The sequence below is a fragment of the Hippopotamus amphibius genome, chromosome 1 (genome assembly GCF_030028045.1).
Source record: "Hippopotamus amphibius kiboko isolate mHipAmp2 chromosome 1, mHipAmp2.hap2, whole genome shotgun sequence".
Lineage (NCBI taxonomy): Eukaryota > Metazoa > Chordata > Mammalia > Artiodactyla > Hippopotamidae > Hippopotamus > Hippopotamus amphibius.
This window is the reverse complement of record NC_080186.1, coordinates 11,919,888-11,934,920: the sequence shown is the minus strand read 5'-3', so window position 1 is coordinate 11,934,920 and position 15,033 is coordinate 11,919,888. Positions and strand designations below refer to the sequence as shown.

General features: G+C 49.5%; 1 protein-coding gene across 5 annotated transcripts in view; it reads right to left on the bottom strand.

Annotated features, from left to right (window-relative positions):
• The window catches only part of PLEKHM2 (pleckstrin homology and RUN domain containing M2), a 37,631-nt gene that overhangs the window by 20,353 nt on the left and 2,245 nt on the right, over nt 1-15,033 (bottom strand). For 3 of the 5 annotated variants that reach the window (XR_009047746.1, XM_057697185.1, XM_057697209.1), the window contains exon 2: nt 6,231-6,389. The exons of 1 other annotated variant lie outside the window; for it this stretch is intronic. Coding sequence is in view for 3 of the 4 variants with exons in the window: in XM_057697185.1 (XP_057553168.1) it covers nt 6,231-6,389 (159 nt within the window). In the remaining variant the exon portion in view is untranslated. Of the gene's footprint in view, nt 1-6,230; nt 6,390-8,767; nt 8,960-15,033 lie in introns of all 5 variants that reach the window. One more of the 5 variants, XM_057697194.1, reaches the window with a different exon arrangement.

The window sequence follows — 15,033 nt, the reverse complement described above, 5'->3', positions numbered from 1 at the left end:
CTACAATACTATGACTGAATTTCATTAACTTTAAACAAAAGTAAAAATCCAGTTCTTTAGTTGCACTAGCCCCATTTCAAATGCTCAATAACCACATGTGGCTAGTGGCTACCGTACTGGACAGTGCAGATATAGAACATCCCATTATTGCAGAAAGGACTGTTGGTTTAGGGGAGCAAATGATAGAAAGCACGCAAAAGCCTCAGCATAGATCCTGGTAAGCAGTGAGTGCTCAGTAAACATTAGCTAAGATTCTTAAGAATAATGAAGCCACGATGACGGTTCACGCAGCATTATTTACAATAGCCAAGCTATAGAAGCAACCTCAGTGTCCACCGACACATGAATGGATAAAGAAGTGGTATATATACAATGGAGTACTACTCAGCCATAAAACAAAACAAACAAGCAAACAAAACAGAAACAGACTCACGGCTACAGAGAACAAACTGGTGGTTGCCAGGGGGTGGGGGGTGGGGGGCGAGAGATGGGCAAGATAGGTGACAGGGATTAAGAGTTACAGACTTTCAGTTGTAAAATAAATAATTCATGAGTAGGAATACAGTCAATAATATGTAATAATTTTGTATGGTGACATCACGGTGATCATTTTGTAATGAATAGAAATATCAAATCACTATGTTGTACAGCTGAAAACATGACAATATTGAAAGTTAATTACACTTCAAATAAATACATAAATGGAAGGAATAATGAACCCATATTCTTAGTCACACCAGTGACACAGCACTTAGCTGAACATAAGTTCAGGGGCAAAGAAGACTCAGTGATGTTCTCTGCTCTCGAGAACTAGTATTCTGTTCACTAGCTCACTAGCAGGTGGTTCCGAAGCCTATTCTTTAAGCACCCTTTTGCAGCAGGTTGATAAAAATTTTCCATTATCTCAGGGGACAAGGAGACCTTCAATCATGAGGCAACTCAGCACAGTTCTTGAGAGGAGCAGGAAGGAGAAAGGGAATGTCTCTGAGTCAGTGACGGAAGAGTTTCAGGAGCTCTGTCAACAGCTTGAGCTCACACTCTGGGAGCTGGTCAGAAAGCACAATGTAAAGGTCAGCTGGAGTCCTCTCCCCCTGCCAGGGAGAGGCAGGTGCCAGGAGCCACTCACGGCACCAGGAAGGTGACAGGCTCTGAAAGTGGGAGGAGAGCGAACATCGAGGCCTCATTTGAGGGCCCCTGTGCAACCGAATCAGTGAAATGAGGATAATGGACACAATGCTGCCTGGAAGCACCATTTTATTCCAAGTTACTCTTCGGTTACACGCTGCACCTGCTGGTGGAGCTGCCATTGGCCATCATTAGAGCCGTCGTTTATTGAGTGCTTGTTATGGGTGCTAGGAAGGCAACAGACAACCTGGATTTGGATGTGGGCTCTGCTACTCACTCACTGTGTGGCCTTGGGCAAGTGACTTAACCTCTCTAAACTCGGTGTCCTCATCTACAGCCCTATAGGTTGTGCGAGGGTTCAGATAATACCTTCACTGTATTTATCAAAGTGCATGATGCCTTGAAAACACTTAATAAATGTTAGCAGCTATGATGACATATTTCACAAACACCACTTAACTTAATCATCACAGCAACCCCATAAAGTAGGTCACGGAGCTAGTAAGTGGCACAGGCAGACTGTAAATCTCCTGGTCTTTTCATCCAACCTGGCTTCAAGATCCCTGAGTGAGTGACGTATACAAAATGTTATATGCTGTTCTAATATGTTGTAGGAAAACTCAAGAAAGTGAGACGTAGTCCCCTCTTTTTTAAGTCACAGGAACTAAAAAAGTCCGTGGTGCACAAGAGCCCAGAGTCTTCTGCAGCTCTGCTTCTCGGAAGATGGATGGAGGAGAAAGGCTGATGCAGCTTCTTTAAGAAGAAAGCGCGACTGCTCTCTCCATCATTTTGCCCCACGCTGGCCTCTTCCCGGCAGTGAGGGCATGTACTATTTGGTTAAACCAGCCACAGTTGCTCCAGGAGGAGTTTCCCCACTTCTGGGATCCTGCTGATCAGACTGCCAAGTGGTTTTGAGTGTTTCCTTTATGCCCAAGAAAATTTGGGGAAAAGGCCGAAAATTTCAGAATTAGTAAGAGTCTAGAGCAGGGGTCAGCAAACTATGGCCAGTGGGTCCTCCTCCTATTTTTGTAAATAAATTTTTATTAAAATACAGCCACACCCATTTGTTTTGTATTATCTACAGCTGTTTTTGCGCTCTGACGGCAGAACTGAGTAGATGCGACAGAGGCTGTGTGGTCTGCAGAATCTAAAATATTTACTATCTAGCCCTTTACAGAAGAAGTTTGGCGACCTCTGGTCTAGAGCCTTAAGCAGAGGTGACAAGGAATGCACGCCTGTCACAGGCTGGGCCAGGAGATGTTTCTTGCCCAACACTCAGTGCAGCAGTGGCTAGAAAGGGAGGCTCGAGCCTTAAAGATTCATATATTTCAACAAAATTTACTGAGCACCCCTTATGTATACACCAGGTGCTATTCTTATACAGAAGTCCTTGCCCTTGTATAACGTAAATCATATGCAAATACATAACATAGGGCCAGGGATTAAAATGCTATAAAAAAAAAGCAGGGAGCAGGGGACTGTTATAAACATGGGATCAGAGAAGATCTCACTGAGGAAATGACTACTGAGGTAACTAGGGGAAGAGTATTCTAGTTAGAAGGACAGTAGTTGCAAAGGTCCTGGGGCAGGGGCGACAGTAAGGAGACCAGTGTGGCAAAGATGTGAGTGATATGAGGTCAGAGAACAGCTAATGGCCACATCATGTGCAGCCATAGAGGCTGCAGTAAAAGACTTTGCATTTTACCACTAGTTTGATGGGAAGTTATTGGAAGTTATTGAAAACAGGGAAGTAATATAATCCAATATATATGTTCCAAAGCTGCTATAGCATCTGTGTGGTGTATATACTGACTCTGGAAGGCCAAGGTGGAGGCAGAGAGACTAGCTGGGAGGCTATCACCAGTGTGGATGGATAATGGAGGCTTAGAGCTGGCTGTAGTTGTGGAAGCGAGAAAGGGCTGGGGGACTTCCCCAGTAGTCCAGTGGTTAAGACTCTGAGCTCCCAATGCAGGGAGCACAGGTTCAATCCCTGGTTGGGGAACTAAGATCCCACATGCTGCATGGCATGGCAAGGGTTGGTGCCCCAGGGACTTACTGATGGATTAGATGTGGGATAGGAGAGAAAGGAAGGTGCCAAGGATGATTCTAAGGTTTTTGGTCTGAGCAACTGAATGGCAGTGCCATTTCCAGATCAGGTGGCGTTCTGCGCCAGCCATGGTCAGTTCAAAATATCTATCAGGTATCTAAGTGGAGATGTGAAGGAGACAGTTGTATAAATGGGTCTGGAGTTCAGAGAGAGGTCAGTGCCATCAGCCTTTGGATGGTATTTAAAGCTGTGGAATTGGATGAGATCACTGTGGGAATGCAGAAAGAGGAGCATCTGCGCACGGAGCCAAGGTGCTCCAGTGTCAGAGCAGAGTTCCTCCCTCCGTCTGCACAACAGGGCCACCTGCGGCCCTGGGGGAAAAGAACCATGCCCAGGTGCCTCCCCAGATCAACCAGAGCAGAAACTCAGGAACCAGCATTTCTTTGTGACACTCCCCCAATAATCCCGATGTCCAGCCAGGGCTGAGGATCCCTGCTGTAGACGGAGAAGGCACGGCCAGCGAGGCGGGTGGACAGTCTGGACAGCATGTGCTCCAGGAGCCACGTGAAGACAGTCTGCAAAGGGAGGGAATGATCAGTCCATCGGGTCATGTTCCCAGATAAAGGGAGGGGCAGTGCAGGCAGTACCAAAGTTTCTTAATTGTTTCCCCTGCTCCCTAGTCCCAAAACACTGTGTCCCCTTTCTGCTCAGTGACGTGCTGCTTTTTTGCCAGACTTGGTCCATTCTAGAAGCTTCTTCTGGGTTCAATAAAAAAAAAATATGTTAAAAAAAAAAAAAAAGGGATGGGCCAGGAACCCTGATGAAAAGCCATGAGGTGAAGAGGTAAGGACGAAAGCCTGGGGGGAGTCCGCCAGGGAGAGTCAGAGCTTTTTTGGATCCTGTTTCAAGCAAATGCGGTATTTGTAAACTTGATAAGGCAATTGGAACTTGAAAATGGTAGACATCTGATGACATGGAGGGAAAATTATTATTAAGTTTGGTTAGAAGAGAGAAAAGAAGAGGAAGAGGAAGGAAGGAAAAAAGAGCAATACAGAAACTCCTCTGACCAGCTTTGCTAAAAGGGTGGCAGGAAAATGGGGGTGGTGTAAAGGAGCTTCGTCCTTAAACAGGAAAGACAGGGTGGGATCCACTGCCCAGGGGAGGGGTGGCCACAGATGGGAGCCCAGGCAGGCTGGGGAGCTTGATGGTGGGAGGATGAAAAAATTCTCATGGGAAGAAAATTTAAAAATAAACAAGGTTCACCGAGAATGAAAAGGGAGAGAATACGATTTAAAAGTAATTTTTTTTTAAGCCATGGTTTCCCAAGAGTCCTTGAACTCGGGCCTCAGCTCCAAGTCACGCTCCCAGACCCCACCCGGACTGGCCAAGCTGCTCCTCTCTCCCTGCTCTGGTGCTGAGGGTGCGCTCGGGCACCCAGGCCGGGAAGAGCTGGGCTCAGCCCACCCCAGCCTCTCACGGCCAGGAGGCCAGTGCTCCCTGCTGAGCACTCTGGGAAGACTGGCCATCACGAGACTGTGCCAGACCCCGTGGCTGCGGGGACACGGGGGTGGCGCGCTCCTGCAAGCCAAGAAACGCCCGACTCCGAGCATTTTAATTAGGGTTAGTCCCACTCCCTGCTCAGAGCTGCCACAGCCAGGCCCTCTCGGTCTTGTCTCCCATAGATGCATAACCATGAAACAATTTCTTCTTCTATGGTTGGTACCAAGAAATCCTTCCAGAATTGGTCCCTAATAGGTAACCTAATGGCAGCTGTGAAAGATTAAAAATGGCCAAATGAAAGTGAGATGGTTACAAGTGCCCTCCTTCCTTTCTCCCTGGTCAGTCAAGACCAAGCAGGCTGGGGATCTGGACTCCTGCTCTGCTAGCTGCTCACGGGGTGTACCAGGGGGAGGGCCATGGCGCGGGGCCGGGGGGGGGTCCCCACGCCTAGGTTTTACAGAGCAGGATAAAAATCCCTGCCCCAACAAAGGCAGGAGAGTCTGCGAGGTTGGACAGACCCAGGGCTGTCGACGTGCCCATGTGAACCTCCTGACCACTTCGGGGCGTACTGCCGGGCCTGCTTCACCCCTGCTCAGCACGCAGAGGGCATAGACCTTGAGCACAGGAGACTCCCCGCTGCCCAGAGAGCTCTCCAGGTAACGGCAGCTGCCCTGCAGGCTCCACGGAGACCAGATGTATTCAGACGACAGAGCGTTTAGAACAGCCTCCCCAATCCAGGCCTAGGAAGTAGAAATCCAAAAGCAGAAAAGACCTCAACTGAAGGGAGGGTGGACTGCCATCTGACCTCAGAGCACCTCTTTTACGAATTAAACCCATGATGGTCCCGGTTACACGAGCTCAACTCAAACTCAGAGCCACCCTGAGCTACAGGACCCGCTAGGACACCCCACTCCCGGGGCTGCCTCGCACTGGCTGCAGCTGCAGGTGTGGCGCAGGCGAGGGATGCAGCCTGCGGGACGTGAGGGGCCTCCGCCTGCCTTGCCTTTGGAATTCCGGCCACCATGGGGCCCCTGCTGGGTCAAGCTGCACCCGTGGTCCTCGCGGACACATGCTCTTCTTTCCGAGGCAGACCCCCCGTGGACAGGCAGGGGTCAAGCTGCGTGATCTCACTTATTACCTTGGGGATCAGGATGTCCCCAAACCTTGATGCCTGGACATCCCCATGGAGAGGGCCCCTAGGAGGGCTCGTCCATGGCAGAAATGGCTGGAGAAGGGTTGGTGCAGCCACCAAAACAATGTCCCCCATCTGATCCTGCCCCAGCAGTTTGCACTGGCTTCAGAAACAGACTCTCATGGATCACCCTTCCTCTCAAAAATAAATGTAAACAGATAAATAAATAAGGCAGGCAGGCTGGAGTCTTAAGTCTCAGCAAAGCTTCTTAAGAACAATGATGCCTGCTTTACATGATCCACGGAACGGAGGCTACTGCCAACAGCATTTCTGGAAAGACTCTCTACTGGAATCGAAGACAAGGCTGGGTGCTGGCCAGGATGAAGAGTTTCAGAATCAGAGGGCAGAAGAGCCCTTAGAAATCACCTGCTTCCTGCCAGCTCCTGCTTGCACTGTGGTGCTACAAAGATGGAGTAGAATCCTGTGTGCGGCAGGTTCTTTCAGGCCGTTGCTTGGCTTCCAGGTCTCTGGTGTTTGCTCAGGGACCTCTTGGGAGGGCCTCTCACCATCTTCCTTTCCTGGAGCCTCTCGTTCGGGAGGTTGTGGGGGGGCAGTTAGAATGAGCAAGGGAGACACTGTCAGTGAATGGAACTTTAACTACTGAATGTGCTGAAAATCAGAAAAATAATCACTTAGCCAGAACCCTCATCTCATGGGCAGGGAGAATGGGGCCCAGGGAGGTAAAGACCCTTCCTGCACTTCCTGGCTTTGTCCAGTGGTCCTTCTGCTTTCCTGCAGCATCTTGGCCTGGTGTGCTCACACCGCAGAGGCAGCTATTCCGGGAGCCCTTTCTGCTTCCATCCTCCCTGGAGATAAAGTGAAGGTCAAGGGCACCTGCCGTGACCATCTGGAAAGTGCTCATCCCAGTGTCTTACTGAAGAGGGCAGAGCAACAGAGGTCTTGGGCCGCTCCCAGGGCTTTCAGATGGTAGCTGGGGGTTGGGGGGACAATGTTGGGAATGTGCCCGTCACTTCCTTCCTAGACAACATGAGAATGTTGACAGAGGCTAAGGCCCACCGGATGTCCACTGCTCCACCAACCCCAGGCAACCACAATGCTCCTGACTCTTTCTCCTCATTTTAAAATCCCTCACCTGAGATCCCACCCTACCTTAGCCTGGAAAATAGCTCACTCCTAATGACAATCAATTATAGTAGATTATAGAACTAGAGAACCCAGGCATCACCCCTGCACAAGATCCAGCCACAGATCCTGCCATTCGGAAATGACGGCCCTGGACTTCCTAGGTGGTGCAGTGGTTAAGAATCCACCTGCCAATGCAGGGGCCATGGGTTCGAGCCCTGCTCTGGGAAGATTCCACATACCACGGAGCAACTAAGCCCGTGCACCACAACTATTGAGCCTGTGCTCTAGAGCCTGTGAGCCACAGCTATTGAGCCCGTGTGCTGCAACTACTGAAGCCCACGAGCCTAGAGCCCGTGCTTCACAACAAGAGAAGCCACTACAATGAGGAGCCTGCGCACCACAATGAAGAGTAGCCCCCGCTCGCAGCAACTAGGGAAAGCCCGTGTACAGCAACGAAGCCAATAAAATAAATAATTAAAAAAAAAAAAAAAAGAAATGACGGCCCTGGTTTCTCAGTGGGCATGAAAAACATGGTCCTGCAGCCAATGCCCCTGCCCAGGAAGGGCTTGTGCCCAGGCTGAATGGCATCCTGGGACTGACCGGCACCCCCACACGTAGGATTGCCATAAAGGGTGTGCTGTCTGTTTACTATGGGCCTGCATTGTTCCTGAAGCAAGTTGGGTGAAATCAATGGTTCTTAACCATTCATTTGCCATTAAATACACCCAATTATACAGCTTTCTTTACCACCTCCCAAATCACTGCTCCTCAGCCCCTCTGCTGGAGTTGGCAGGCTCTCTGCTTTACTGGCAGCTCTGTTGAAAGAGACGCAGAGGAAAAGCTGAAAAAAGCAGGTAGTTGGGACTTCCCTAGCAGTCCAGTGGTGGGACTCTGTGCTTCCACTGCAGGGGGCACGGGTTTGAGGTTTGATTCCCTGGTCAGGGAACTAGGATCCCACAAGCTGGTGGTGTGGCAAAAAAAAAAAAAAAAAAAAAAAGCAGGTACTTGAATTATCCATGGATTTCATTTTTTGCACTTTTTTTGGGGTGTTGGAACAATGGCAGCAGGAGGGGACTGCCCTAGTTGGGCACAGATCTCTTGGGTAATTTGACAGAATCTGTTCCAGAAGCAGTTAAACGCTCCTCCTTCCTGGCAGGAGTGTCCCAGCCCTGAGGTACTATGATTGCTCTGCCTCTGAACTCAGCACAGGTTGACCCCTGATGGAGGGACCAAGGGATCCTTCCAGGGTGGAGGGGAAAACGTAAGAGGCCCTCCGGAGGGGTCCCTGGGCAAACACCAGAGACCTAGCAGCCGACCAACGGCCTAAAAGAACATGCCGTGCACAGGATTCTACTCCATCCTTGTACCGCTACAATGGAAGCAGGAGCTGGCAGGAACCCTGCTCTCTGTTTGCTGAGTGCTCACAGTGTTGTGTGTGGCACCGACGGGAGGAGGAAGGGAGCTTTTCAAACCCTGGTGTTACTCAGTCTTTCAAAGCCTGGGAGCCTTCACTGGCCCTGTGTTCATCTTTCACTTCTCTTTTCCTACGCTGTACCTGCAGCGTGACCTCATGAGGACTTCCCCCACCCAGACAACCATACTGTCGCTGAGGAAAATGGCCATCAAGTCACTGTCTAATCACCACTTAGGTTGGGAGGACACCCTGGCCTCCTCCCGAGGCCTGTGTGGGACAGTCAGAGACTTTAGAGGCTGAAGGTGTAAATACTGGGTTAGGAAGCGTGCTGAGAGCTCCACGGATTACAAACCCGTGATGGTTCCTAAAGGACATTTCGGAGAGCCTGGGGCAGGGCACACACCTCATCCGCTGTCATCTGTTTAATGTCAGTCTCGTCTTCTAGAGCGTCAGCCCCGAGGGGGCAGGGGCTGGGCGGGTTCTGTGCACTGCTGATTCCTCGTGACTGGGAGGGTGCTCGGCACAACACAGTCACTCAACAAATACTTGTTAAGTGAACAGGTGGCTTTACAGCGGGCTGGCCCACAAGACTGACCTGTGGGGATGGATTATCTGCTATAATTTCAAGACAGACACGATGGAGATGGAAGAGTCCCAGAGAAAGGGAAAGAGCAAGAGCCAGAAACATGGTTCAAATCCCGCTCTGCCCCTTATGAGCCTTAGAATCTTGGGTGAGGTTCTTTTCTAAACCTCACTTCCGTCATGTATTAAATAGGGACATGATCCGTCCTGCATGTCTGTTGTGAGCCTGACGGAGGAAACGTGGGTGACTGGCAAGGGCTGAATGCATGAGACGTAAGGATTCCTCTGCTCTCATCACCCCTCTTCCTGTCAGCTGTCTGGAATTTCATGCCTCAGTAGTCCGTAACACCAAAAGTAAAGAACTTAGGGTGAAAGTGTGAGCAGAGGTTGACTATTTTCAAAAATTAAGTGTGGGGGCTTCTCTGATGGTGCAGTGGTTAAGAATCCGTCTGCTAATGCAGGGGGCAGGGGTTCAGTCCCTGATCCGGGAAGATCCCACATGCTGTGGAGCAACTAAGCCCATGAGCCATAACTACTGAGCCTATGTGCCGCAAATACGGAAGCCTGCGCACCCAGAGCCCGTGCTCCACAACAAAAGAAGCCACTGAAAGCCCATGCACAGCAATAAAGACCCAACACAGCCAAAAATAAAATAAATAAAATAAATCTTCAGAAAAACAAAAACCAAAAACCAAAAACAAAAATTAAGTGTGGATTTTAAGTCTACATTAGTCCTTCCCTTGTTCTTACATCATTATTGGGTTTCTTAGACTCTTTTACTTCCAACTCTTAAGTACAGATAGCCAGGGAGGAGGGGAGATTACAGGAAAGGACTACGTTCTTCCTTATCCATTTCTATAATGGTTGTGAATACTTAGAAGCAAAAGGAAAAAAGATAAATTATAAATACATAAGACGGGGGAATGTCTGTGTGGCAGGGCTGCTGCTTTGCTAGAAAGACAGAGGAGAAGCTCTCAGGAGCCTGGGTGGTTATAACAATCAACAGATCAATGACCTGAACTCTCAGCTCCAGCCAAATGGACTCTCCCAGAAACTCTCCTTATTCTCCTGCCTCAAATGGAAGTTCTAGGACATCTGGACCTCAAGCAAGCAGCAATGAGGAGGAGGACAGGGCTAGAAAGGAATGGTCACCCAAACCAGCCCCAGGGAGGAGAGCTCTGGGCCCAAGGTCGCTCACTCCACCTTGCACCGTGGGGTCCCTGCTCCATCAGCATTGAGGTCACCCAGGAGAGCTTTTTATCAAAGGAGGAAAAGCCCTGTTGCTTTCCTTGGACATAAGGGCACCACCAACCTCAGTGGTACCACACTCTCCTTGCCATGATGGCAAATTCTGATGCCAGAGATGAGCACTGGGGACTCGAGGGGGGGGAACGACCCACCCAAGAGCTCCGCCTGGGCACCTACAAATGCCAGCTTTCTCCTCCCACAACGCTCGCACCCTGAATACCAGCTCCTTTCTCCCCACACGGAAGCGTCTTGACTGCTCCACCCTCACTCAACATTCTCAGACCTGACAGCCTGCAGCAGGCTTGCAATTGTGCTGGGAAATTTCTTTTCCCAATGGGCTCCAGCTGGATGAGTTTTGAAGGGGACCTGCAGGAATCGCCACTGCTCCACCCGACACTCCAGGTGTCCACTGTGACTACAAGGACGGCTGGGGCCCCCCCCGACTGAGCAGGGGCTGCCGCTGCCTGATGGGGACCTGTTTCTGCCTGGCCTCCAGTCACCAAATGGGGCCTAGAGTCAAGGCACGGAGAAAGAGAGGGCCCGGGCTGTCCTGTGATGGGGCGGAAAGGACCACAATGTCACCAGGCTCCAAACAGAACCCTAACATCAGAGAAGCATCTTGTAAAAGGAGAACTGGAGTAAAACTGAAGAGGCAGGGCTCAGAAAAATCTGTGACCACTTCTCCACTAGCGTGTCATGCTGGGCCTGGGTGGGGTCCCTTGGGGGTCAGGGACACACTGAAGTGGTTCCCGCTTGGGGCCCCTTGGGCCCCTCACAACCCTCTCTAGGTAGCCTCCGTGCAGTGAGAGAGGAGAGGAGCTGAGAGACAGCTACTGCCAACATCAGGACCTGGGCAGAGGAGGGGAGCCCACAGCACTTCTGTTTATAAAATGTGTATGCAGATATTTATTATTTTATCAAGCTCTTTGCCCGGGTGACTCAGGTCATTAGGGGTTTTCGGAACCCTTAAGATTTTAAAACTCTTAAGAGTTTTTCCATGAAGCCAAGAGAACAAAACTATTGATTGAAACCAAATGGTCAGTGTAATTCCCACATAGATCTAACTGAAACAGGAGGGAAGTGGGCAGGGCACAACCTCAGAAAGAATGACATAGCCTGACGACATGATATAAAATGATTAGAACCAAAAAATGGGTCCAAGATGGCGGACACTAGACCTTGAGCCTCAGGACACGCTCATTGTAACACATCGGCTAAATGACACACCCACAGCCGCCAGGACAGTTCCAAGGACGACCAGAAGGATCAAAAAGTGGGCAGTGGCCCAATTCCTAGAAATCCCCACCCCTTCCCCAAAATAGCTGGACTACTCCTCCCACTCATTAGCCTATGAAATTACCCACCCCTATAAAAACTGACAACCCATACCCTGGTGCCACTCTCACCTTCTGAGAGGGCCCACACTCGTCTGTGGAGTGTGCTTCTCTCTAAATAAATCCACTTCTTACCTATCACTTTGTCTCTTACTGAATTCTTTCTGCAAGGAGACACAAAGATTTTGAGCCTCCGTAAGTCCAGACACCAGGTGAGTGATTCTAAATTAAAAGAGCTTGGGTCAGGACTTCCCTGGTGGCGCAATGGTTGAGAATCCACCTGCCAATTCAGGGGACTCGGGTTCAATCCCTGGGCCGGGAAGATTCCACATGCTGCAGAGCAACTGGGCCCGTGCGCCACAACTACTGAAGCCCACGCGCCTAGAGCTGTGCTCTGCAAAAAGTCTCTGCAATAAGAAGTCCACGCACTGCAACGAAGAGTAGCCCCCACTTGCCATAACTAGAGAAAGCTCACGTGCAGCAACAAAGACCCAACGCAGCCAATAAATAAATAAATAAATTAAAAAAAAAAAAAAGAGTGTGAGTTCAAGTCCCAATCTGAGGTGCACGGTTTCATAACTAGCAGGCCCTCTCTGGGAACGAGTTGCCCTAGCTCATTTTTAACGTACTGGCAGATCTAACCTCTCTGGAGGAGTGGGAAAATGGGGACAAAAAGCCCACCACCAGAGCCAGCCTTTCTAGCTGCACTGCCAGGCAAGGTTGAACAGCTGCAGCTCCTAGACCAGCGTCAGCAGACCCCGACCAGGAGACCCCCCCGCTCAACGCAGGGTGTGCCTGGCCAGAAATAGAAGGCCACTCAGAGCCCACCCCGGTGGGGCAGTCCACCCAAACTGAGGGCGCTGGGGTCCTTGGTTGTTCTCTTCGAGAGACGGTGGTCCCGACCTAGGAACATTCTCTCGAGGGTTACTTTATTAAAATCCATTTATTCACTCTGTTTAAGGGGATCCAAATTGGGGCTGAGAAGACAGAGAATAGGGGCCGCTTACTTTTTATTTTATACACTTCTGAGCTATCTGTGTATTTTTAAAAACAACTCCTCGTTTTCCTAGACTAATGTCTCACTCTCTCATCCTAGTCAGTGTCCCTCGCTGGAAGCAAGTCTTCCCTGAGCATCCCTCCTGCAGCAGATTCCCTCCCAGCTCACCACGTTATCATGCCTGAGGCCTTCAGGACACATCACAATCTGAAGGTCTCTGTATTGGTTTGTCTGCTAACTTACCACTTTCTCCTCCTACTGGAATATCCACTCCAGAGATCTTATCTGCCTTGCTCACCTCTACACTTTTAGGGCCCAGGACAGTGAGGACAGAAGGAAGGTGATCAGTAAATGTTTTTGAAAGACAGACTACATGAACATCCAGTGGGGTTTACGAGTGTCCGCATTCATCCCACAAGCCGGACGTAGTGCACACCCCCAGTGACGACAGAGATTTCGTTAGCTGTGAGACTAGCCGTCACACCAGCTTCACCGAAAGCGATCCCTAGCCTACCCTGGGGAGGACACTTTTGTGCACAAATATGAAGTAGCTCTGGGCCAAAGCCAGCCTGCTGCCCGTTTATATAAATAAAGGTTTACTGGCACATAGCCACACCCAGACACATATGGATTGGTCTGTGGTTGCTTTTGCGCTACAAGGGCAGAACTGAATAGTTTCGACAAAGACCACATGGGCTGAAAATATTTACCATCTGGCCTTTGAAGAAAAAGTCTGAGAAACCGTGAGCTTGAAGAGACAGAGAAGTGTGGTGAAGACTTTGAAAACTGCCCAAGAGAAAATGGCAGGGTTCACACAGACACTTGCAAGTGCTCACGGTAGCTAGTACTCTGGTTATGCGTGAGATATCGTGCTCAGTGCTCTGAGTGTATCATCTCCTATAATTTCATTCTTATTACAACTATGAGTAGGTTCTGGCTGCTGAGGCTAACTGAGGTCCAGTGATTTGCCAGGGTCGACATGGTCCGTGCCAAACCCAAAATTCAAACCCAGACCGAGGTCTGTGCACTTTGAAACATACATTTGTATCCACAGTGCTGGACAGCTTCCATGGAAAGCACTGTCCAGCCATATTGAGGAGAACCCTCAGCACTCCTGAGACTGGTCTGTCTCTTCACTGTCCTCAGAAGACCACCTGGATATCCCCACTGCCTTGGGGAGGTTAAATGCCCACTACCTTCTATCTTAAATGCCCACGTCTTCTCTTTCTCTGAATTCTACCAATTTGTCAAGACTCAGCTGAGCTCGCCTTCTCTGAGGCTTCTCCTTGCCCTGGTGATTTTTTAAATTCTCCCTCCAACCAATATATGAACTGTTGGAGGGCAGAGGTTGAACCTTTGCTCAGACTGCAGGCGTACGCAACAGACACACTCCTCAGAAACAAAACAAAACAAAACTCTCACGAAAACCACTGCCTCCCCTCCCCTGGAGAAGATGCTATTTAGTATAATCACATGCCAATTCAAAATGCCAACACTGTCTTTGACTTGGATGTCTCTCTTTAGCTATTAGCAAATTGGCGACCACAAGCTTTATTATCCCACATTCATATCAGGACACGGGTTCCCTGGATCAGCGGCTGCACGTCTGGTGTTACAGGGCACGTTCGGCATCACAAAATCTAGGTGTGAAAATGGCGGAACTCAACAACGCTGCTTAGGGAGAGTGGCTGCACGTGGGGATGTACTTTCTGGGAGGCGGACACAGGGGGGGCTTCTGGGATGGCTGTGTCCGTTTCTCACTCTAGGTACTGGACGTGTGGATGTGCTCACTTTGTGAGAACTCACTCAGCTGTACATTTAGGAGTGTAGGTATATTCTAATTTCTGTAGGTATATTCTGTTTCAATAAAAAGTTCTCAAATACCTTTTGCAAACATAGCTAATACACATGCATCTTTTTTTTTTTTCCCAGAAATCACGCCTCATTTTCTTCATGCAATGTCCTTATAAAAGGATCAGTTAGACCATTTTACTAGCAGTAGGATGGAAGCAAAAGGTGAAGCAGCTCTCAAAGCGCCATATAACACATTTAGGTGAGACTGGTGTTCAAGGTCACATCTGACCCGAAGCCTGCTAGCCCTCAAAGCCTACTGCTGTAGCTGAACTGATTCCTGTCAGAAGCAGATACTCTGATTCAGAGAACCAAATGCCCTTCGTATGCAAGAATCATCAACTAGTTCTCTGAAACGCAACATACAAAGGAAGTGGGTACAAGTCCACATGGTGTCTAGCAATGTCTAGGTGGTAAGGCCCTTAACCATCTTCAGACCTTGTGAAAGTGAGGAATTGGCTCTACCACTAATAGAGAAAGCGACCACTTATGCTACAGACTGAATGTTTGTGTCCCCCCTACAAATTCATATGTTGAAATCCTAACCCCAATGTGATGGTGTTAGGAGGCGGGGCCTTTGGGAGGTGATTATGTCATGAGGGTGGAGCCCTCATGAATGGGATTAACGCTCTTATAAAAGAGACCCAGGAGACCTCC